Source organism: Palaemon carinicauda, chromosome 23 (genome assembly GCF_036898095.1).
Source record: "Palaemon carinicauda isolate YSFRI2023 chromosome 23, ASM3689809v2, whole genome shotgun sequence".
NCBI lineage: Eukaryota > Metazoa > Arthropoda > Malacostraca > Decapoda > Palaemonidae > Palaemon > Palaemon carinicauda.
In genome coordinates, this window is record NC_090747.1 from 95258767 (window position 1) to 95284618 (window position 25852).

General features: G+C 44.5%; 1 protein-coding gene across 1 annotated transcript in view; it reads right to left on the reverse strand.

Moving 5' to 3' along the window:
- Arp5 (Actin-related protein 5) overlaps nt 1-25208 on the reverse strand; it is a 77508-nt gene extending 52300 nt beyond the window's left edge. Inside the window, exons 1-2 of the mRNA XM_068347236.1 lie at nt 25090-25208; nt 7706-7810 (exon numbers count right to left, since the gene is read on the reverse strand). Coding sequence (XP_068203337.1) covers nt 7706-7810; nt 25090-25102 — 118 coding nt within the window. The 5' untranslated portion in view covers nt 25103-25208. The remainder of the gene's footprint in view (nt 1-7705; nt 7811-25089) is intronic.
- Between the last annotated feature and the right edge of the window lie 644 nt (nt 25209-25852).

The window sequence follows — 25852 nt, forward strand, 5'->3', positions numbered from 1 at the left end:
ACCAAAGAGTGCAGATTTAAGGGTGGACCACCATTTATATTCTTGAGTTTTACCAGAAAGGGTTTCTTTTATGGTAAAATTCTATTCCTTTTCAGTTGAGGCAAAAACTCTCTGAGCAAAAGCTCGAAGCTGAATATAGTTATTCCAGGTCAAATCTGATCTGTTACCCTTCCAAAGATGATAGGCCTCCTGCTTCTCCAAATAAGCACGTCTACAATCATCATTGAACCACACCTCCTCAGTGGCACAGGAGTGTACTGGAATAATTTTCAATATTTTTGTTTTCTTAGGCAAATCTGAAAAAGAATTTAGTGCTTGCTCTATCCAGGCTGCGAACACAATATTTCGTCATTTGCCAATACAGTACTAGATTAGCTGCATGCTTAATAGCTTGGTGCAAAGGCAAGCCATAACATGCTCAAAGTCTTGTGTGAACTTACATCTTAAGGAGTGTGGTATTGGGTGAAAGACAGAGGTCTTGTGCTCATTTGCTAACAGAAATATCAAATGGGAGTTTACTATTAGGTGGGTGATCAAACTCTTGTGTGAAAGCATCGACAAGACCCCATTCATCAGCTCTAGTCTTCAAGGTGTGTTGACCAGACACAGAATGCTCATAATCCTGTTAGCACTGATACGCTAAGGAGAACACGGTGACAGAAGAAAGACAAAGTCTTGTGAATGCTTGTTAAATGCGAGTTTATGTGGGCACACACAGGGAAGAAATCCTCAGAAGTGTGAGCGTGTCAACAGGAGCTTCTCGTTATCCTCATTAAAGTTCTGTACGGCATCATGTTTGTCATCAATTTACGTCTTTTCCATTCAGGTGACGAATGATCCTGCAAAGAACAAAGTTCTTCCCCAAGTTCCTTAGAACTTTTGGCAGAGGAAAGGACATCCTTCTAATCTCCCGAAGGACAAACAGCTTTTGTTAAGGGTCATAGTGGGACATCAAGGTCCTCTCACACAAGTCTCTGCTTGAAAGGAGTACTGTATCTTCTAAACTCAAAGATGGTCATAACGTTCTCAGGGTGTCACCAGGGTGAACATCTGAAAAGAATTTAAAGGACTTGCTCTGAGAAGGGAGTATACTAGGGAAAACACATTGGCCTTCTCCCTCACAAGCTTAGACTGATGGGGATGGGTACCAGGAGTAGGAGGAAGAGGTCCGACTGACTTTCTAGCTTTGAGAAGACCCCGAAGGAGTGGGTCATGCTCAGATTTCTTCAGTCTTCTCTTGCTGTACACCTGCCACTGGGAGGATGGCCACTCCCTACATTCCTCACAAGCAGCAGCTTGGGAACAATTATACCCCATGTAGGCTGGACATAATGAATGGGGATACATCAACGACCTTCTCACTAAGGTCACACAGCTACGATCGGTAACTCCAGGCCTGGTACGCATGTCTACTTATGGTGTCTCCATCACTCACACACTTCACAGACATTTAGGAAAGAAGAAATAAAGAAAAATGATATTTTAATCATAAAATAAATTTTTGAATATACTTACCCGGTGAATATATAATAGCTGCAACTCTGCGGCTCGACAGAAAACACACTCAAAAAACTCGCGAGCGATCGCTATGAAGGTTGCGGGTGTGCCCACCAGCGCCAACTGTCGGCCAGATACCACTCTTGTATGTAAACAAAACCTTCAATTCTTCTCGTCCCGCTGCGTCTCTATTGGGGAGGAAGGGAGGGTCATTTAATTTATATATTCACCGGGTAAGTATATTCAAAAATTTATTTTATAATTAAAATATCATTTTTAAATATTTAACTTAGCCGGTGAATATATAATAGCTGATTCACACCCAAGGAGGTGGGTAGAGACCAGAGTTAATTATGTTTACAGCGTATAAGCTAAGAGTTTTTTCATTTTGACAGTTATCAATATAACAAAACCAAAATAAATAGGTACCTGGTAAGGAAGTTGACTTAGACGATTACTCTGCCTTGTAAGTCTGTCTTCCTCACGGAGCCCAGCGATCCTCTTAGGATGCTGACAGACTCCCAGGAGCTGAAGTATCAAGGGCTGCAACCCATACAACAGGACCTCATCAAACCCCTAATCTGGGCGCTCTCAAGAAATGACTTTGACCACCCGCCAAATCAACCAGGATGCGAAAGGCTTCTTAGCCTTCCGTACAACCCATAAAACAATATTAAAAACATTTCAAGAGACAGATTAAAAGGATATGGAATTAGGGAAGTGTAGTGGTTGAACCCTCACCCACTACTGCACTCGCTGCTACGAATGGACCCAGTGTGTAGCAGTCCTCGTAAAGAGTCTGGACATCTTTCAAGTAAAATGACGCGAACACTGACTTGCTTCTCCAAAAGGTCGCGTCCATGATACTTTGCAGAGATCTATTTTGCTTGAAGGCCACGGAAGTTGCTATAGCTCTAATCTCGTGCGTCTTAACCTTAAGCAAAGATCGGTCTTCCTCACTCAAGTGGGAATGGGCTTCTCGTATTAAAAATCTGATAAAATATGACAAAGCATTCTTTGACATAGGTAAGATTTACCTCGTAAAGGCGTAGTACGAGCTAAATAGAACTTAAGAGCTCTAACGGGGCATAATACTCTCTCTAGTTCGTTGCCTACGATCTCTGATAAGCTAGGAATATCAAAAGATTTAGGCCAACGACGAGAAGGCAGTTCATTCTTGGCCAGGAAACCAAGTTGAAGAGAACAAGAGGCTTTTTCTGTCGAAAAACCGATGTTCTTGCTGAAGGCATGAAGCTCACTGACTATTTTAGCCGAGGCCAAGCACACCAGGAAAAGTGTCTTAAGAGTGAGATCCTTCAGGGAGGCTGAATGTAAAGGCTCAAACCTGTCTGACATGAGGAATCTTAGGACCACGTCTAAGTTCCATCCAGGAGTAGCTAAACGACGTTCCTTAGAGGTCTCAAAAGACTTGAGGAGATCTTGTAGATCTTTATTGTTGGAAAGATCTAAGCCTCTATGCCGGAAGACCGAAGCCAACATGCTCCTGTAGCCCTTGATCGTGGTAGCTGAAAGGGAGCGAACTCTTCTCAGGTATAAGAGAAAATCAGCGATTTGGGCTACAGAGGTACTGGACGAGGATACAGATACTGACTTGCACCAGTCTCGGAAGATTTCCCACTTCGATTGGTAAACTCTAATGGTAGAAGCTCTCCTCGCTCTTGCAATCGCACTGGCTGCCTCCTTCGAAAAGCCTCTAGCTCTAGAGAGTCTTTCGATAGTCTGAAGGCAGTCAGACGAAGAGCGTGGAGGCTTTGGTGTACCTTCTTTACGTAGGGCTGACGTAATAGGTCTACTCTTAGAGGAAGACTTCTTGGAAAGTCTACCAGCCATCGAAGTACCTCGGTGAACCATTCTCTCGCGGGCCAGAGGGGAGCAACTAACGTCAACCTTGTCCCTTCGTGAGAGGCGAATTTCTGCAGTACCTTGTTGACAATCTTGAATGGTGGGAATGCGTATAGGTCTAGGTGAGACCAATCTAGGAGAAAGGCATCTATATGTATTGCTGCTGGGTCTGGGACTGGAGAGCAATAGATTGGAAGCCTCTTGGTCATCGAGGTTGCAAAGAGGTCTATGGTGGGTTGACCCCAAGTCGCCCAAAGCCTCTTGCACACGTCCTTGTGGAGGGTCCATTCGGTAGGAATTACCTGACCTCTCCGACTGAGGCAATCTGCTAGAACGTTCAAGTCGCCCTGGATAAACCTCGTTACCAGGGAGATGCCTCGATCTCTTGACCAGATGAGCAGGTCCCTTGCGATCTCGTACAGTGTCAGGAAGTGGGTGCCTCCTTGTTTGGAAATGTACGCCAAGGCTGTGGTGTTGTCCGAGTTGATCTCCACCACTTTGTCTCGAAGGAGACTCTCGAAGCTCATCAAGGCCAGGTGTACTGCCAAAAGCTCCTTGCCGTTGATGTGCATGCTCCTCTGACTTGAGGTCCACAGACCTGAGCATTCCCGACCGTCCAGTGTCGCACCCCAACCCAAATCCGATGCGTCTGAGAATAGAACGTGGTTTGGTTTCTGAACTGCTAGAGGAAGTCCCTCTCGTAGACTGATATTGTCTTTCCACCAATTCAGGCAAGCCTTTACTGTTTCGGAAATCGGGATCGAGACCGCCTCTAGCGTCTTGTCCTTTTTCCAGTGAAAAGCTAGATGGAATTGTAGAGGTCGGAGGTGTAGCCTTCCTAGCGAGACAAACTGCTCCAGGGATGATAGAGTTCCTACTAGACTCATCCAATTCCTGACTGAGCAACGTTCTCTCTTCAACATCCTTTGGATTACGAGCAGGGCTTGATCTATTCTGGGGGCAGACGGAAAAGCCCGAAAAACTGGACTGCGAATCTCCATCCCTAAATACAGTATAGTTTGGGATGGGATCAGCTGTGACTTTTCCATGTTGACCAGAAGTCCCAATTCCTTGGTCAGATCCAATGTCCAATTGAGATCCTTCAGACAGCGATGACTGGACGAGGCTCTGAGAAGCCAGTCGTCCAAATAAAGGGAGGCTCGGATACCCGATAAATGGAGGAATTTTGCCACATTCCTCATAAGCCTCGTAAACACGAGAGGGGCAGGACTTAGGCCAAAGCACAGGGCCCGAAACTGGTACACCACATTGTCGAACACAAATCTCAGAAAAGGTTGGGAATCTGAGTGAATGGGGATGTGGAAGTAAGCGTCTCTGAGGTCGAGAGAGACCATCCAGTCTCCCTTTCTGACCGCTGCTAAGACTGACTTCGTGGTCTCCATGGTGAACTTTGTCTTTGTGACAAAGACGTTCAGAGCACTGACGTCTAGCACCGGTCTCCAACCTCCTGTCTTCTTCGGTACTAGGAAGAGACGGTTGTAAAACCCCGGTGATTGAAGGTCCGAGACTTTGACCACCGCTCCCTTCTCTAGCAAAAGAGACACTTCTAGTTTCAGGGCTTGTCTCTTTGCTTCCTCTCGGTACCTGGGAGAGAGATCGATGGGGGAAGTCGCTAGAGGAGGTTTGTGTACAAATGGGATTTTGTACCCCTCTCTGAGCAACCTCACAGACTGGTGATCTGCGCCTCTCTTCTCCCAGGCTCGCCAGAAGTTCTTGAGTCTGGCACCTACTGCTGTCTGAAGCTGCGGGCAGTCAGACTCTGCCACGCGAGGACTTGGTTCCTTTCCTCTTTCCTCTCTTTCCTTCGGCACGAGTACTTCCCCTGCTGGGGGCTCTGCCACGAAAGGGCGGAATAAACCTGGACGCTGGAGTGTCTATCCTAGGTCTAGCAGAAAAGGCAGTCGAAGGGGTCCCTTTGCGAGCCGAGGACGCTACCAAGTCATGGGTGTCCTTCTGCACTAGAGACAACGCTATGTCCTTAACCAAAAGTTCAGGAAACAAGAACTTAGACAAAGGGGCAAAGAGTAGCTCAGATCGTTGACAGGGCGTCACTCCTGCTGACAGAAAAGAGCACAGACTCTCGTTTCTTTAGGACTCCTGAAGTGAACGAGGAGGAGAGCTCATTGGATCCATCGCGGATGGCCTTATCCATGCAGGACATAATGAGTAAGGAGACATCTCTATCGGCCGATGAGATTTTCCTACTCAAGGCTCCCAAACACCAGTCAAGGAAGTTGAAAACTTCAAACGCCCTAAAAATGCCTTTAAGTAGATGGTCAAGGTCTGAGGATGACCAACTAATCTTCGAGCGTCTCATGGCTAGGCGGCGGGGAGAGTCTACAAGACTTGAGAAGTCGCCCTGGGCAGAGGCAGGAACTCCCAAGCCGAGAACTTCTCCCGTGGCATACCAGACGCTCGATCTAGACGAGAGTTTAGATGGGGGGAAGGCAAAGGCCGTCTTCCCTAAACTCCTCTTGGTTTCCAACCAATCGCCTAACAGCCGTAAAGCTCTCTTGGATGAGCGAGAGAGAACGAGTTTTGTAAAGGCTGGCATGTCAGCAGGTACGCCTAAAACAAACTCAGACGGCGGCGAACGAGGAGCCACAGAGACAAAGTGTTCAGGAAACAACTCTTTAAAAATGAGCATGACTTTTTTAAAGTCCATAGATGGCCGAACTGCTCTAGGCTCATCAATATCTGAAGGATGATCCTCAGGCTGAGGGTCAGCAACGTCCTCATCCGAAAGTTCCTCATCTGACAACTGATGAGAAACAAGCAAAGGGGTTGGCAATGCTTGACACGCAGCGTCCACCCGCACTGGTGCATAAGTGGCGGACCAGGACGCTGCTTGACAGTCTGAGAACTGTCAACAACAACAGGTGCGTGAGGACGCACAGCGTCCACCCGAGACTGCTTAGACCGCCTAGGTTGTGCAGTCAAAACAACTCTAGGTTGCGGAGGTTGACGCACAGCGTCAAAACAAGTCAACTCCGATGGTTGGCGAACATCCTGAACGTCACCAGGCGCATCAGCGAGTTGCCTAACGTCCACATGCGGCTGAAAATCCACACGAGACCGCATCGAGTGTGGTACTAACCCAACCGTTTGACGTGAGGTGGCTACACCAACGTCAACAGGACGCACAACAGAACGCTTGGGTGGCTGAAGGCCAGGATCTCGATGAGATAAACGGCTAGGCTCAACGGAAACCTTATCGGCATTGTAGTCTTCCATAAGGGACGCAAGTTTAGACTTGGCACTTAAGTTCCTTCACGTCAGCCATGAGTTGATTACGGTCACTTGCTAACGCTTCAACTCTCTCCCCCAAGGCATGAATAGCACGTAACATGTCTTGCATAGACGGTTCCTGAGTGCTAGAAGGGGGGTTAGGAACAACCACTACAGGGGAAGGATTAGGTTCAGGGGCATGTGGAGAGGAAAAATCTACGGACCTAGATGAACTTCTCCTTACCCTATCTCTCTCTAGTCTACGTGCATATCTATCGTATTCGAGCCAATCGAATTCCGAAAGGCCCACGCATTCCTCACACCGATCTCCCAATTGACAGGTTTTACCCCGACAATTGGAACAAACAGTATGTGGGTCGAGAGAAGCCTTTGGAAGACGCCTATTACAGTCCCTAGCATTACACTTTCGAAATCTAGGTACTTGAGAAGGGTCAGCCATTTTGAATTAGTCAATCAACAAATAATCCGATTCAATAAGGGACCGACTTCTGTTTAAGAGGCCTAGAAACCTTGCTCCATGGTTTCTTGCGTGAAAAGCCTTCGGAAGACGAGGTAAAAAAACACCTGCACTGCGAAAGCTCAAACCAAAATAAAGTACTTCACCAAATATGATGTGAAAACTCCAGGTTCTACAGCGAGTATGAATACGTCTTGTCGTCAACGTCGACAGAGAAGAATTGAAGGTTTTGTTTACATACAAGAGTGGTATCTGGCCGACAGTTGGCGCTGGTGGGCACACCCGCAACCTTCATAGCGATCGCTCGCGAGTTTTTTTAGTGTGTTTTCTGTCGAGCCGCAGAGTTGCAGCTATTACAGATTCACCGGCTAAGTTAAATATTTAAAATAAATTTAGCAAAGTTTGGGTTAAGGCATTGAGAGTATGTCAGTACACATCAGCTGCTGAAATCAAAGTGGCTACTCGGTGATTCGGTAATGGGTAACTACATGACACCTCGTTACCATTTTAACAGCCAACTTTTCCAGCTTAGCTGAAATCGTACTCCTATTAAAGAACGAAGGGTTGTATTCGCGCTGGAACAAATCAAGTATTACTAACTTTATATTGTTCACTTACCATTATCTATAACTAGAGGAATTCCTTTTAAAGATGAAGGATAAGGGTGAATGGGGTCAGGAGATGGTCTGGCATCCTTCAACTCATAGATCTGTACAGCTTCATCTGAGGATTTAAATACAGCAGACCTTAAATTAACACTAGAACGGCCACTGATTGTTAACCCCCTAGAACGACCAAGCGGTCAAAATGACCGCACATAAATTTCCATTGCAGTTATGCTATTTTTTTTTTTTTATTTATAATTCCTAATTTATTTTTGGTAGCTTATGATTATTCTACGATAACGGAGAACTGTTCATGAAATAAACAAGCTGTGTTTTATTTAAACCAATGCCATTTAGGGGACATTTATTTTTGTTCAATAGGGAAACTCAATACTAAGGAATGAAAAAATAAAGATTACAATTGCTATAATAACTAAAAAGGCTGCTGATATTGAAAGAGTATGTGGAAAAAATATTAACATGGATACAGAAAAATACAGGTAGGTTCTATGAAGGATATTCACATAAACCATATTACACATACCTAGAAAATGCACACATACACACACACAAACATATATATATATATATATATACATACATATATATATATATATATATAATATATATATATATATATATATTTTATATATATATATATATATATACGTATACATACATATATATATATATATATATATATATATATATATATATATATATATATATATATATATATATACATGTATATATTGTGTGAGTGTTTGTATTTATAGCGCTACAATCCTTACAATGTATGATTTACTGGTTACATTTTACACAATTCTGTCCCAAACTTCTAAAATCATAGCAAATTTGTCAGTTTGCTTTCGAATGCATCGTGATGATCGAATGTCAAATCTTAGGAATTTCATAATTTCCTTGAAACGTGCTCTTGACATTGTCTCTTGGAAAAAGGGAGGCACCCATTTTACTGACCAAAGGTTTTCAACAGATTGTTCTTTTGCAAGAACTCCTATGGCATACATAATGCCTATAGTAGCATAAATCTCTTCAAATGATATGTTCCAATTCTCATCATTCAATTTCATTCTCACTTCAGTTTCTGTACACTTTTGTATGTGTTTGATAATGAAGTCATCTATCAATAATGTGAAAGCGCTCAGAACTTGTCCAGGAAAAACTTGAGGTTTGGCAAGTGATGTTGGTCCCGGTATTTTGTCGTCTTATGTTATGGGCGGTAATTCTCCTGGCATTGACAAGATCCTGTTCTATAACTTCCCACCGTCTTCCATCCTTGCCAATCGGAATAGTAGTAGAAGTTGTTTGCACATCTACAATATCTTCTTGTTTCAAAGAGCAACAGTACTCTACAACTGTTAATTTTCATTATCACTATCGTCATAATAATATGTTATTTTCATTAGTAAAATAAATTTTTGAATATACTTACCCGATAATCATGTAGCTGTCAACTCTGTTGCCGACAGAAATCTACGGTCGGGATACGCCAGCGATCGCTATACAGGTGGGGGTGAACACCACAGCGCCATCTGTGGTCAGGTACTCTAGTACTTCTTGTCAACACCACCTCAATTTTTTCCTCGGTCCACTGGTTCTCTATGGGGAGGAAGGGTGGGTCAATTAAATCATGATTATCGGGTAAGTATATTCAAAAATTTATTTTACTAATGAAAATAACATTTTTCAATATTAATCTTACCCGATAATCATGTAGCTGATTCACACCCAGGGTGGTGGGTGGAGACCAGCATACATGTTAACACAGAAGCTAAGTATCCCGTATTTTATTTTATTAGTTATTCAAAAATAACATAAAATAAATAAGTACCTGGTAAGGAAGACGACTTGAACCGTTACTCTGCCTTTATTAAGTACGTCTTTCTTACTGAGCGTAGCGGTCCTCTTAGGATGCTGAACGACTCTTAGGTGCTGAAGTATAAAGGGCTGCAACCCATACTAAAGGACCTCATCACAACCTTTAACCTCGGCGCTTCTCAAGAAAGAATTGACCACCCGCCAAATCAACAAGGATGTGGAAGGCTTCTTAGCCGACCGTACAACCCATAAAAAGTATTCAAGAGAAAGGTTAAAAAGGTTATGGGATTATGGGAATGTAGTGGCTGAGCCCCCGCCTACTACTGCATTCGTTGCTACGAATGGTCCCAGGGTGTAGCAGTTCTCGTAAAGAGACTGGACATCTTTGAGATAGAATGATGCGAACACTGACTTGCTTCTCCAATAGGTTGCATCCATAACACTCTGCAGAGAACGGTTCTGTTTGAGGGCCACTGAAGTAGCCACAGCTCTCACTTCATGTGTCCTTACCTTCAGCAAAGCAAGGTCTTCTTCCTTCAGATGAGAATGTGCTTCCCTAATCAGGAGCCTGAATAGGTAAGAAACTGAGTTCTTAGACCTTGGAAGAGAAGGCTTCTTGATAGCCCACCATAAGGCTTCTGATTGTCCTCGTAAAGGTTATGACCTTTTTAGATAGTACCTAAGAGCTCTAACTGGGCAAAGTACTCTCTCCAGTTCGTCCCCCACCAAGTTGGACAGGCTTGGGATCTCGAACGACTTAGGCCAAGGACGTGAAGGAAGCTCGTTTTAGCAAAAAACCGAGCTGCAAGGAACATGTAGCCGTTTCAGATGTGAAAACTATGTTCCTGCTGAAGGCGTGGATCTCACTTACTCTTTTAGCTGTTGTCAACCACACGAGGAAAAGAGTTTTTAATGTGAGGTCCTTAAAAGAGGCTGATTGGAGAGGTTCAAATCTTGATGACATAAGGAACCTTAGGACCACGTCTAGATTCCAGCCTGAAGTGGACAACCGACGTTCCTTTGAGGTCTTAAAAGACCTAAGGAGGTCCTGTAGATCTTTGTTGGTGGAAAGATCCAAGCCTCTGTGGCGGAAAACCGCTGCCAACATACTTCTGTAACCCTTAATCGTAGGAGCTGAAAGGGATCTTACGTTCCTTAGATGTAACAGGAAGTCAGCAATCTGGGTTACAGTGGTACTGGATGAGGAAACTGCATTGGCCTTGTACCAGCTTCGGAAGACTTCCCCTTTAGACTGATAGACTCTGAGAGTGGATGTCCTCCTTGCTCTGGCAATCGCTCTGGCTGCCTCCTTCGAAAAGCCCCTAGCTCTTGAGAGTCTTTCGAAAGTCTGAAGGCAGTCAGACGAAGAGCGTGGAGGTTTGGATGTACCTTCTTTACGTGAGGTAGACGTAGAAGGTCCACTCCTAGAGGAAGAGTCCTGGGAATGTCGACCAGCCATTGCAGTACCTCTATGAACCATTCTCTCGCGGGCCAGAGCGGAGCCAACCAACGTCAGCCGTGTCCCTTTGCGAGAGGCGAACTTCTGAAGTACCCTGTTGACAATCTTGAACGGCGGGAATGCATACAGGTCGAGATGGGACCAATCCAGCAGAAAAGCATCCACGTGAACTGCTGCTGGGTCTGGAATCGGAGAACAATACAACGGGAGCCTCTAGGTTATCGAGGTAGCGAACAGATCTATGGTTGGCTGACCCCACAGGGCCCAAAGTCTGCTGCAAACATTCTTGTGAAGGGTCCACTCTGTGGGGATGACCTGACCCTTCCGGCTAAGGCGATCTGCCATGACATTCATATCGCCCTGAATGAACCTCGTTACCAGCGTGAGCTTTCGATCTTTTAACCAGATGAGGAGGTCCCTTGCGATCTAGAACAACTTCCACGAATGAGTCCCTCCCTGCTTGGAGATGTAAGCCAAGGCTGTGGTGTTGTCAGAGTCCACCTCCACCACCTTGTTAAGCTGGAGGGACTTGAAGTTTATCAAGGTCAGATGAACAGCCAACAGCTCCTTGCAATAGATGTGAAGTATCCTTAGCTCCTGATTCCATGTTCCCGAGCATTCCTGTCCGTCCAAAGTCGCACCCCAGCCCGTGTCTGATGCGTCAGAGAAGAGACGGCGGTCGGGTTTCTGAACAGCCAAAGGTAGACTTCCTTGAGAAGAAAGCTGTTCTTTCACCACGTGAGAGTAGACCTCCTCTCTTCGGAAACAGGAACTGAGATCGTCTCTAGCGTCATGTCCTTTATCCAGTGAGCCGCTAGATGATACTGAAGGGGGGGAGGTGGGGTCTCCCTAACTCGATGAACAGTGCCAGCGATGAAAGTGTCCCTGTTAGACTCATCCACTACCTGACTGAGCATCGGTTCCTTCTCAGCATGCTCTGGATGCAATCTAGGGCTTAGTATATCTTTGGGGCCGACGGAAAAGCCCGAAAAGCTCGACTCTGAAGATCCATACCCAGGTAGACAATGGTCTGGGATGGGACGAGCTGGGATTCCTCAAAATTGACCAGGAGGCCCAGTTCCTTGGTCAGATCCATAGTCCATCTGAGAATCTCCAGACAGCGACGACTTGTGGGAGCTCTTAAAAGCTAGTCGTCTGACGGAGCCGGACACAAGATCATGGTACTGCTGCACAGTCTGTGAACTGTCAACCATGGGGAAGCGAGGAAGTACAGTGACAACCCGAAGCTGTCTAGACTGTCTGGGTCGTACAGACAACTCCTTATCGGGTTGCTGAGGTTGCCGCACTGCGTCACAACAAGACACTTCTGCTGGTTGTTGAACGTCTTCCCAGTGACACACTGACTCCGTAAACAAAAAATCCTCTAACAAGGACTAAGCTTGGACTGCATGTCTTGCAACACAGCTCAAGGTCTATGGGAGCAGGTGTGGTAACAGACGGGGTTAGCGACTGAAGTGGAACCATTACCCTCCCTGGAAGCATGCTATGCTTAAATAAAAGTCCATAGGAGGCTAAGCAGCTAAAGGCTCCTCTCCAAATGACAGAGTCCTCAAGGGAAAATCAGAAGGAGGGAGAATAGCACTTTCTCATCTACAGGAACCATATCCGAGAAAAGCTAAGTTCTCTCAGTGAGGGTTTCACTGGTGCAAAAGCAGCAGACTAGAAGGCAACGTTATGAAACTGCTTGACAGTCTAGTGAGTTGGCAACAACCAAAGATGTGTGACTGAGAAGCATGCGGTAAGGTATGCAGAGCATGCTGTATGTAGAGCATGCTGTAAGGTAAGCAGAGCATGTTGCATGGCGTGCGGCTTATGCTGCATGGGATGAGGCTCATGCTGCATGGGATGAGGCTCATGCTGCATGGTATGAGACTCATGCTGCATGGGATGAGGCTCAAGCTGCAAGGGATGAGGCTTATGCCGCATGCGTTGAGGAGGATGCCGCATAGTATGAGGCTCCTGCCTCATGGGTTGAGGCGGTTGCCGCATAGCATGAGGCTTTTGCCTCATGGTTTGAGGAGGATGCCGCATAGCATGAGGCTCCTCATAAGCATGAGGCTGCCTCATGGGTAGAGGAGGATTTTTTAAAGAAATCTGAACCTGACACTAATCTAGCTGTCCAAGGATTTACCTGGTGAGACATCAGTCTCTTTACCAGCGAGTTTTACCAGATTTCCCCGGGCCACCACGTGACACAATTGGTAGTAATTCATACAAATTACCCCTAATGAGTCAATATGGATAAATATCAACACAACATCGTGTTCAAATAGAAATAAATTTCTACCTCATACTTGGGATCGAACGCTAGCCCCTTCTAATGAAAGGCCAGGTCGAAACCAACCATGCCACGAGAGCCCATTCAAGAGTTGAGGTTCTTGCCTCAAGAGTGGAGGTGGCTGCCGCAAGAGTTGAGGTTGCTGCCTCAAGGATGGTGGAGGTTGCCGCAACGCAAGAGGTTGCTGCATAGCGCTGGTATCTGGCAACTCCCAATGCGGCAGCTCACACGTGGCGGTAGGTTGAGGAACCTCAACATCATACGTCTGGCAGGGTGGACTGCGCAGAGGTGGAGTTGAGGTTGCTGCCTCGAGGATGGTGGAGGTTGTCGCACCGCAAGAGGTAGCTGCCTCGAGGATGGAGGAGGTAGTCGCAACGCATGAGGCTCCTACCTCAAGGGTAGAGGAGGTTGCTGCAAAGCATAAGGCTCCTGCCTCAAGTGTTGAGGAGGTTGCCGCGTGGCAAGAGGCTCCTGCCTCAAGGAAAGTGGAGGTTGCTGCACAGAGCTGGTATCTGGCAACTCCCAATGCGGCAGCTCACGCATGGAGGTAGCTTGAGGAACCTCAACATCATACGTCTGGCAGGCTGGACTGCGTAGAGGTGGAGGAGCGCTCGCAGGAGGAGGTGTGTTAACCTTCTCTGCCTGAAACTCCTGCATCAACACCGCAAGCTGAGACTGCATTGTCAGCAGCATAGACCACTAGAGTTTAAGAAAGACAACAACAAACGGAGCTACTGTCCGTTGAAACTGAGGGTCTAAAACAGCTGGTGCGGCAACAGACGGAGTTACTGTCTGTTGCGATACCACCTTGCCTCTCTGGGAGGTGTACAGTTGTCGTACTGCAGCAAGTCCGAACTGACCCAGTGCTAATGGCACCACCTAGGAGTTGGACTTGCGCGAAAGGGACCGACTTGCACTTAAAAGCTGCAAGATTTGGTCCATGGTTTCTGCGAGAAACCTCTTCCGCAGACGAGGAATAAATGGGCTCTCTCGTCTTTGTGTGGGTGGGGTGATCACGTCGGCTACGTGAGTTGGTTACACCCGAAACCACGGAGGGAAACGTCTGTTCGTCGATCAAGGCCTGCTGAACCCATAAGTCCTTCGACATTACTTCTCCCCTGGGCTTGGGAGCTTGTAAGAGGTCCCAGACTAGGCGAACAACTGGCACGAACAGACGAACCCTCGAACGCAACACTGTAACACTTTGCGCTTATCACTTATCACTTTTGATTTTCTGTTTGCACTTATTTCACTGAACTCGAAACTTTAAGTGGTTTGTACCTGAAACACGCAATTCTATCCTTCATTAAAAGTTAGTAATTGCGAAAACAGTATTACAATGTAACAGAAAAACATAATGAAAGATAAATAATTCAGTGGCTGGAAAAGAGATTAAACACTAGATCAAATAAACTACGTTTAAAATCTCTCACCGCATAAAGTCTGAGAACAAGAATAAACTCTAGAAACGTTTACCTTCTTCCCCTAAAGAGACTAGGGAGAAGAGCAAAAACGATAACAACGTTACCCGCTTGAACGAAACGTTTATCCTCCTCTCTCTCCCTCCGTCTCTATCTCTCTCTCTCTCTCTCTTGACTTAGCACCTGAGAGAAGAGCCCAATTATATATATCGTTAAAACATATTATTGTTTAAGGAAAAAAACTGAAAGGTTTCCCAAATAAAAAGTTCCTTATTAGAATAGAACCATTTAAGCTAAGAAAGAATGAACAAAACGCTAGAATCGGTTTACTCTTACTGCAACGTGACACCGTGATAGACTCTCTCTCTATCGTAACGATAGAGCGCAAGTTGAACGTTCTGAACGTCAACAACTGCAGAGACAAAACAAAACGTTAGTTCAACTTTGAAAACAGTACAAGACTATCAAAGAAATTCTTTCAAAAACATTAAAATAGCATAATATGTTAACAGGTAAAACGAAATGACGGGCTCAAAGTTAATTAACTTCGGTTCCAAGAAAAGACCGCCTACTATTAGGAAAGGTCGAATATAAACAAATATAAAAATTAATTTTAATAAGTTTATAATAAAAGGAAGTTAATCAAAGAGGCCTATAAAAGGCGGAGAGATATAAAATAAATCTATAACTTTGTTAAGCAAAATTAAGAGAGTCTATACTCTCTTCGACACCAACACTTCCGTCTAAGGGAAGGGTCGGCCATTTAAAAGTGAAAGAGAGTTCATACTCTCTTCGTACCAAAATTAAATCAAAAATTAAATCAAATTAATTCCAAAAACTTGCTAAGCTAATGATATAGCTTCCTGAATAGCGAAGGCTAAACTCTAGAGCAAATACATCACCAAATCGTGAGCAATAACTCCAGAATCAACAGCGTATCCATGTAGGTCTAGCCGGAGGCACGACAGAGGAAAAATTGAGGTGGTGTTGACAAGAAGTACTAGAGTACCTGACCACAGATGGCGCTGTGGTGTTCACCCCCACCTGTATAGCGATCGCTGGCGTATCCCGACCGTAGATTTCTGTCGGCAACAGAGTTGACAGCTACATGATTATCGGGTAAGATTAATATTGAAAACATCATATTCAGATGAACTTTCTTGATTGGGGATATACTCGTTTTCTTCATCTTCAGATATAGGATCTCCTTCAGACTCAGATAGTGTCGACAAATATGTCACAATTTCATCATTCAACAATGAGTGTTTGTACGATTTGTTTATCATTTAGGACTTCAGGGGAAACTGACTGAAACAATAACACGCCGCCAGACTTACAGGCACCGGGAATACAAGCTGTAAAACGTTTTGACTGGCGCACCACCATAATTACCATTGTATTGCTCCCTAGCGGTCAAAATGACCGTTCGGTCGTTCTAGGTATTATCTAATATATCTCAAAGGATTATAGCATATTTTAATTTAAACTTATTATCAATATATATCATGAAAAGTTAGGAAAAGTCAATGAGTATCAAGTTTGTTGGGGAAAGATTATAATAGCTCTATGCATCCGAAAATCAAAATGCAGTCAAAATGACCGCTCGGTCGTTCTAGTGTTAAACTTACGATATAAAAAATTTACTTTCCTATACCTTGTCTTACCTTTACTTCTTTCCCAATTTTACCCAAGTCATTCCCAAAGAAAAAACCTACATATTCAGCTAAATAGAAACCTTTGATAATAACAACCATAATGGCATATTTGAAGCAATTGAATATACTGTTATATACTTTAAATAAATATTAAGGAGTTCAATTAAAACCAAGTTACTTTGAGGTTGCCTCAAATACTACCTATTTTTTTCTTTCTCACCAAATTCTTTCCTTCAAAAGCCATTTGAAAGATAATTTTACACACAAAACGATGTAAATGTAGAATTAATTTTCATAGCATTTCCATTTTTTCAGAAGTATAAATTTTTCTATTATATACTGTTCAGTACAGTACTTTACTTTTAAAGGTCACTATTTTTATGTAAATATCCTATTTTGTTTTTATCTTTAGTAAATATATATATATATATATATATATATATATATATATATATATATGTATATATATATATATATATATATATATATATATATATATAAGGTAGGTTATAAAATTCCCTAACCATTCATGTTTGAATGAAAAAATCAGTCAATATTCACTAAAGTTAAATAACTATAAAATTTTGAAAACCATCAAAACTGCCGTGAAATTTATAAGTAGAGTAAGCACTGTACCCTGAAACGGACTTTCTCGCTCCCATAGTTTCTAGAATTCACGGTACATGCCGTTTTGATTAATACAGCAGTGCTCTAGTGGTGGTATAAGGAAATAATGGGGTATCGTGGAAATTTGAAGGGACCCAATCGAACCCTGCTTGACCCGGGAAATTCCCAAAGGCCCTTTTTTTTTATCCAATAAGAATTCATTATTTCCAAAATTCAAACAAGGTATTGGGAACATCAAGTGCGGGTAGAAAATGCTCATTCTTGGCCTCTGGGACGCAAAGATGGCAACGTATCAGTGCAAAAGCGAAGAAACTTGTGAATTGGTTTATAATTCGTTTAAAAATGATATTTTAATTATAAAATAAATTTTTGAATATACTTACCCGGTGAATATATAGCAGCAACTCTGTTGCTCGACAGACAAAAAACTGTACAAAAAACTCGCCAGCGATCGCTATACAGGTTGCGGGTGTGCCCATCAGCGCCAACTGTCGGCCAGATACCAAACTCCATGTAAACAAAGACTCAATTTTCTTCTCATCCCATTGCGTCTCTATTGGGGAGGAAGGGAGGGTCATTTAATTTATATATTCACCGGGTAAGTATATTCAAAAATTTATTTTATAATTAAAATATCATTTTTAAATATTTAACTTAGCCGGTGAATATATAGCTGATTCACACCCAGGGTGGTGGGTAGAGACCAGTTAAATATGTTTACATCTTATGAGCTAAGAGTTTTTATTTCATTTTAGAAGTTATCAAAATAACAAAAACAAAATAAATAGGTACCTGGTAAGGAAGTCGACTTAGACGATTACTCTGCCTTATAAGTACGTCTTCCTTACGGAGCCTCGCGATCCTCTTAGGATGCTGACAGACCCCTAGGAGCTGGAGTATCAAGGGCTGCAACCCATACAACAGGACCTCATCAAACCCCTAATCTGGGCGCTCTCAAGAAATGACTTTGACCACCCGCCAAATCAACCAGGATGCGAAAGGCTTCTTAGCCTTCCGGACAACCCATAAAAAACAACATTAAAAACATTTCAAGAGACAGATTAAAAGGATATGGAATTAGGGAATTGTAGTGGTTGAGCCCTCACCCACTACTGCACTCGTTGCTACGTATGGTCCCAGTGTGTAGCAGTTCTCGTAAAGAGACTGGACATCTTTCAAGTAAAAAGACGCGAACATTGACTTGCTTCTCCAATAGGTTGCGTCCATTATACTTCGCAGAGATCTATTTTGCTTAAAGGCCACGGAAGTTGCTACAGCTCTAACTTCGTGCGTCTTCACCTTAAGCAAAGTTAGGTCTTCCTCACTCAGATGTGAATGAGCTTCTCGTATTAACAATCTGATAAAGTATGACAAAGCATTCTTTGACATAGGCAAGGATGGTTTCTTAACTGAACACCATAAAGCTTCAGATTGGCCTCGTAAAGGTTTGGTACGCTTTAAATAGAACTTAAGAGCTCTAACAGGGCATAAGACTCTTTCTAGTTCATTGCCTACGATCTCCGACAAGCTGGGAATATCGAAAGATTTAGGCCAAGGCCGAGAAGGCAGCTCATTTTTGGCTAGAAAACCAAGTTGCAGCGAACAAGTGGCTTTTTCTGACGAAAATCCGATGTTCTTGCTGAAGGCATGAATCTCACTGACTCTTTTAGCCGAGGCTAAGCATACCAGGAAAAGTCTTAAGAGTGAGATCTTTCAGGGAGGCTGATTGTAACGGCTCAAACCTGTCTGACATGAGGAATCTTAGTACCACGTCTAAATTCCATCCAGGGGTAGCCAAACGACGCTCCTTGGTGGTCTCAAAAGACTTAAGGAGGTCTTGCAGATCTTTATTGTTGGAAAGATCTAAGCCTCTATGCCGGAAGACCGATGCCAACATGCTTCTGTAGCCCTTGATAGTGGGAGCTGAAAGGGATCGTCCTTTTCTCAGGTATAAGAGAAAATCAGCTATTTGAGCTACAGAGGTACTGGTCGAGGATACAGAAACTGACTTGCACCAGTCTCGGAAGACTTCCCACTTCGATTGGTAGACTCTAATGGTAGACGCTCTCCTTGCTCTAGCAATCGCACTGGCTGCCTCCTTCGAAAAGCCTTTAGCTCTCGAGAGTCTTTCGATAGTCTGAAGGCAGTCAGACGAAGAGCGTGGAGGCTTTGGTGTACCTTCTTTACGTGTGGCTGACGTAGAAGGTCTACCCTTAGAGGAAGACTTCTGGGAACGTCTACTAGCCATCGAAGTACCTCGGTGAACCATTCTCTCGCAGGCCAGAGGGGAGCAACTAACGTCAACCTTGTCCCTTCGTGAGAGGCGAACTTCTGCAGTACCTTGTTGACAATCTTGAACGGTGGGAATGCGTAGAGATCCAGATGTGACCAATCTAGGAGGAAGGCATCTATATGTATTGCTGCTGGGTCCGGGACTGGGAAGCAATAGATTGGAAGCCTCTTGGTCAGCGAGGTTGCAAAGAGATCTATGGTTGGTTGGCCCCAAGTGGCCCAAAGTCTCTTGCATACATCCTTGTGGAGGGTCCATTCTGTTGGAATTACTTGCCCTTTCCGACTGAGACAATCTGCTATGACATTCAAGTTGCCTTGGATGAACCTCGTTACTAGGGAGATGTCTTGACCTTTTGACCAGATGAGCAGGTCCCTTGCGATCTCGTACAACGTCAGTGAGTGGGTACCTCCTTGTTTGGAGATGTACGCCAAGGCCGTGGTGTTGTCTGAGTTTACTTCCACCACTTTGCCTCGAAGGAGATACTCGAAGCTTTTCAAGGCCAGATGTACTGCCAACAGCTCCTTGCAGTTGATATGCATGCTCCTCTGACTCGAGTTCCACCGACCTGAGCATTCCCGACCGTCCAGTGTCGCGCCCCAGCCCAAGTCCGATGCGTCCGAGAAGAGAACGTGGTTGGGAGTCTGAACAGCCAGGGGAAGACCCTCTCTTAGGTTGATATTGTCCTTCCACCAAGTCAGACAAGACTTTATCTTTTCGGAAATCGGGATCGAGACCGCTTCTAGCGTCTTGTCCTTTTTCCAGTGAAAAGTTAGATGGTATTGAAGAGGACGGAGGTGTAGTCTTCCTAGTGACACAAATTGTTCCAGGGATGACAGCGTCCCTACCAGACTCATCCACAGCCTGACTGAGCAGCGTTCCTTCTTCAGCATCTTCTGGATGAATAGCAGGGCTTGATCTATTCTGGGGGTCGACGGAAAAGCCCGAAAAGCTAGACTGTGAATCTCCATCCCTAAATACAGAATAGTTTGGGATGGGACCACCTGCGACTTTTCCAAATTGACTAGGAGTCCCAATTCCTTGGTCAGATCTAGAGTCCACTTGAGATCCTTCAGACAGCGACGACTGGAAGAGGCTCTGAGAAGCCAGTCGTCCAAATACAGGGAGGCTCGGATGTCCGATAAGTGGAGGAATTTGGCCACATTCCTCATCAGCCTCGTAAACACGAGAGGAGCTGTGCTTAGGCCAAAGCACAGGGCCCGAAACTGGTAGACCACATTTTCGAAGACGAATCTCAGAAAAGGTTGGGAGTCTGAGTGAATGGGGACGTGGAAGTAGGCGTCCCTTAGGTCTAGCGAGACCATCCAGTCTTCCCTTCTGACCGCTGCTAAGACTGACTTTGTGGTCTCCATGGAGAACTTCGTCTTTGTGACAAAGACATTCAGAGCACTGACGTCTAGCACCGGTCTCCACCCTCCTGTCTTCTTTGAAACTAGGAAGAGACGGTTGTAAAATCCCGGTGATCGAAGGTCCGAGACTTTGACCACCGCTCCCTTCTCTAGCAAAAGAGACACTTCCAGTTTCAGGGCTTGTCTCTTTTCTTCCTCTCTGTACCTGGGAGAGAGATCGATGGGAGACGTTGCTAGAGGGGGTTTGCGTACAAAAGGGATTTTGTACCCCTCTCTGAGTAACTTTACAGATTGTGAATCTGCGCCTCTCCTCTCCCAGGCTTGCCAGAAGTTCTTGAGTCTGGCTCCCACTACTGTCTGAAGTTACGGGCAGTCAGACTCTGCCCTTGGAGGACTTGGATCCTTTCCTCTTCCCTCGTTTCCCTTCGGCACGAGCACCTCCTCTGCTGGAGGCTCTGCCACGAAAGGGCGGAATAAAGCGAGACGCTGGAGTGTCTATCCTCGGTCTAGCGGATAATGAAGGCAAAGGGGGAGTTTTGCGAGCTGAGGACGCAACAAGATCGTGGGTGTCCTTCTGAACTAACGAAGCGGCAATTTCCTTTACCAAGCCTTCAGGAAACAGGCACTTGGAAAGGGGAGCAAAGAGAAGTTCAGATCTCTGGCATGGTGTAACTCCAGCAGACAGGAACGAACAGAGAGACTCTCGCTTTTTCAGGACTCCGGACGTGAATGAGGCAGCTAGCTCATTGGACCCATCACGGACGGCCTTGTCCATGCAGGACATAATGAGCAAAGAAATATCCTTATCTGACGAAGAGATTTTCCTGCTCAGGGCTCCTAAGCACCAGTCTAAAAAGTTAAAGACTTCGAAAGCCCTAAAGATCCCTTTAAGAGGGTGGTCCAGGTCCGATGGTGACCAACAAATCTTCGAGCGTCTCATGGCAAGGCGGCGGGGAGAGTCTACAAGACTTGAGAAGTCGCCCTGGGCAGAGGCAGGAACTCCCAAGCCGAGAACTTCTCCCGTGGCATACCAGACGCTCGATCTAGAAGAGAGTTTAGATGGGGGAAAGGCAAATGCTGTCTTCCCTAAACTCTTCTTGGACTCTAGCCAGTCTCCTAACAGCCGCAAAGCTCTCTTGGATGAGCGTGCGAGGACGAGTTTAGTAAAGGCAGGTGCGGTAGAAGGCATGCCTAAAACAAACTCTGACGGCGGAGAACGAGGAGCCACAGAAATAAATTGGTCAGGAAACAACTCTTTGAATACAGCCATGACTTTTCTAAAGTCCAATGACGGTTGAGTTGCCTTGGGCTCGTCCAGTTCTGACTGTTGATCGTCTTGTTGTTCAGCAACATCCTCATCAGATAGTTCCTCATCCGAAAACTGATGAGGAAACGGCAACGGAGTGGGCAACGTCTGGTTCGCTGAGTCCAGTCGCACTGGTGCATGCGTGACGGAGCCGGACTCAACGTCATGGTACTGCTGCACAGTCTGTGAACTGTCAACAACCATGGGAGCGCGAGGACGCACAGCGTCCACCCGAGACTGTCTAGACCGTCTGGGTTGTGCAGTCGAAACCACACCGGGTTGCGGAGGTTGACGCACTGCGTCAAAACAAGTCACCTCTGATGGTTGTAGAACGTCCTGAACGTCAACAACCACCTCCGAGCGTCGCTTAACGTCAACGTGCGGCTGGCAACCCACACTGGGTCGCATCGGTGGAGGAACCACCTCAACTGGTAGACGCGAGAAGGTAACCTCAGCGTCAACAGGACGCACAACCGTTCGCTTAGAAGGTTGTTGGCCAGAAGGTTCAGCAGCAACCTTCTCCGCATGAAAGTCCTGCATCAAGGACGTAAGCTTGGACTGCATGTCTTGCAGCAAAGCCCATTTAGGATCTACGGGAGCAGGTGCGGCAACAGACGGGGTTAGCGACTGAAGCAGTACCGCTTTGCCTCTCTTAGGCGGTGAGCAGTCATCAGATGACGGCAACGAGTCCGAACTGACCCAGTGGCTACAGCCGGGACGTTGGACTTGTCCTGAAGGGACCGACTTACGCTTTAAAGGTCGTGAGACCTTGGTCCAAAGTTTCTTACGAGAAACACCTTCAGACGACGAGGTAAAAACGGGCTCTCTCGTCTTACGTAGGTAGGGGCGATCTTGGGGAGATACGCCTGATACCATGGAGGGAACGTCTGTTCGCTGATCAAGGCCTCTCGAACCCATGCGTCGTACGACATTGCTTCTCCCCTGGGCTTGGGAGCTTGCAAGAGGTCCCGGACTAGGAGGACGACAGGCACGAACAGACGAACCCTCAAGCGCAACACTGTTCACAACACTTTCACTTGGCACTTTATCACTTCCCGCGGCTTTTAGCTCCTTAACATCCGCCATGAGTTGATTGCGGTCACTTGCAAGGGACTCAACTCTCTCCCCCAGGGCATGGATAGCACGCATCATGTCAGCCATCGATGGTTCCTGAGTGCTAGGAGGGGGGTTAGGAACAACCACTACAGGGGAAGGAATAGGTTGTGGGGCATGAGGAGAGGAAAAATCTATCGACCTAGAAGAACTTCTCCTAATTCTATCTCTCTCTAGCCTGCGTGTGTACTTTTCAAATTCGATAAAATCGAATTCCGAAAGGCCCTCGCATTCCTCACACCGATCTTCCAATTGACAGGTTTTACCCCGACAATTGGAACAAACAGTGTGAGGGTCGAGAGAAGCCTTCGGAAGACGCCTAGAACAGTCCCTAGCATTGCATTTTCTAAACTTGGGAACTTGTGAAAGGTCAGCCATTTTGAATTGGTCAAGGGAAAATTCCAAAAAACGATCTAAGTCATCAACAATGAATCCGATACAAAAAAAGAGTTCAAGGATTTATTTGAAGAAAAACCCTGCACAGCGAAAGCTCAAAACCAGAATATAGTACTTCACCAAAGATGATGGGAAAAACTCCAGGTTTCAACAGCGAGTAAAGTACGTCCTGTCGACACGTCGACAGAGAGAAAATTGAGTCTTTGTTTACATGGAGTTTGGTATCTGGCCGACAGTTGGCGCTGATGGGCACACCCGCAACCTGTATAGCGATCGCTGGCGAGTTTTTTGTACAGTTTTTTGTCTGTCGAGCAACAGAGTTGCAGCTATATATTTACCGGCTAAGTTAAATATTTAAAATGAAAATGTTAAGGGTTATGAAATTACATAGGCATAAGATGTTTATAACTTATTTGTATAATATAGGACTCTTGGGGGACTACTTCAGCATTTGTTCAAAGTGTAGTGATGGGGAAATGCATTATAGCAATGATGAAAAACCAACGCATAATGGCAAATCCACATTTCTTAGGTGGAGTTCTAATCGTTTTTGCTGTAGCCTCTAAACGTGGAAGATTTTTTACACGAATTCAAACTATCTTGCAAAGGTATTTTTATTATTTTAGCTTGCTTTGCACATAGTGTACCTCAGAACAGGATCAGCCTTATGTACAAAGAATTTGGGTAAATTCTTATAATACAACAACATATCTTATGGCTTTGAACAACAGATATTTAGTGTAAATATAGGAGTTTTGAAGGAGTATGATAACGGTTTTTGGCAGAGAACCATAGTTTTTAAGTAATGGTGGGTTGACTACCGAGTGTCAAAACACTAGTTTTTGTTTGACAAGAATTCCGGACTCAGAAAACATGACTTGTTCTGGCAAGCGGAAAATGTTACCCTACGAGGGTTTGGCCCATGGGCTAATATTTTGTGTTATCAAATATAAATGCTTAAAATTTGATTACCTGGTTATTATTATCCAGCAATTCATGGTTATGGTTTTAAAAGATTTTACTAGTAATGATTTATAGAAATATCCTAATTAATATAGTTTTCGGAAAAATGTGTATGTAAATTAAAACCAGATTTGCATCACATATGCTTGTGGACTGATACAACTCCTACCCGGACGTGTTTGGAAATTTCAAACCTAGACAGCATGAAGGTTGGCGGACCAGGACATATCATTGAGAAAGACGAGAGTAAGTTTGAAAAACAGAAGTACAATGGGTGTTAGGTTAGGTGTTCTTGTGTGGAAGTTTTGTTGAACGACGGCCACGGCTTACGAACTAGAAAATGTGAAGGAAGTTCCCATTTTCTATACAAGGGAGATAACCTGTCCATCGTTATACAAATGCTCCATTGCAACGCATACATTATATTTGTTAATTCAAGGAGGAACCGGTGGATGACCAGCCATGGGGTGAATGGAAATTCCAAATAGGCTGTCTCCTTGGAAAGGTGTACCGGTAGGGTAGCCGATTACCACCTAAGAAACTCTGCTAACATTATCCATTATGTAGACAGTTTCGTATTACAGTGTTGGTTGAACTTAAACCAACATCATCAAGATAACGAGTTAAAAGACTAACAAGTTAAGATGAAGGTTAATTACCTGCTTCAGACATCACTTTAATTACAGGAACTTTGTGAAATTGGCCGCTTAGCGTCACTCACACAGAGTGTAAGTGTTGTGAATAGGATCTACCGTCGCCTCCTTTGTAACGGCAACCCAGTGTGGTTGTTCATTGTGTAGGTGACTGATAGCTGAAAGGGACATGACAGAAAAAGGGATTAAATCTAAAAAGACTATTATATTTCTCAATCTAGTTATTATAAAAGGAAATAAATTAGTGAAAGAGGTTGAATAAGATCAAATAAGAAAACCCCTACACAGTATGCTGGGGGAAAGTATGATAGATATATGAAGATAGGGAAAAATAAAAGCGGAAGAGGTAAAATTATATATAAAAGGAAAACTAAAAAATAAATAAAGTCAAAGATAAGCAAAGGAATAGGAAAAGAATGCAGCGATAAAGTAAAGAAATTCAACAATGGTAAAGGCAGAATTGGATAGTACGATTAACACTAAGCTCAATATGCAAGAATTGAATTTGAAACGCAAATCTAATATATCAAAGGAAGATTATTTAAGCTGCGAGATATGTGTGTCAGAGGAAAAATAACGGGGTATTTATTTACTTGTGAAAGGCTGCAAATGGCTGACGCCCCAAAACAACTCAATATTAAGAACTAGGAAAGTCAATCAAAGGAAGTATTTCAGTATATATTAAGGGAGATGGGGCATAAGGTAAGTATCTAGGAGGAGAGAAGTGCTGCCAAGTCTGGTTGCAGCTGGTAATGATGTCCTGTCCGTA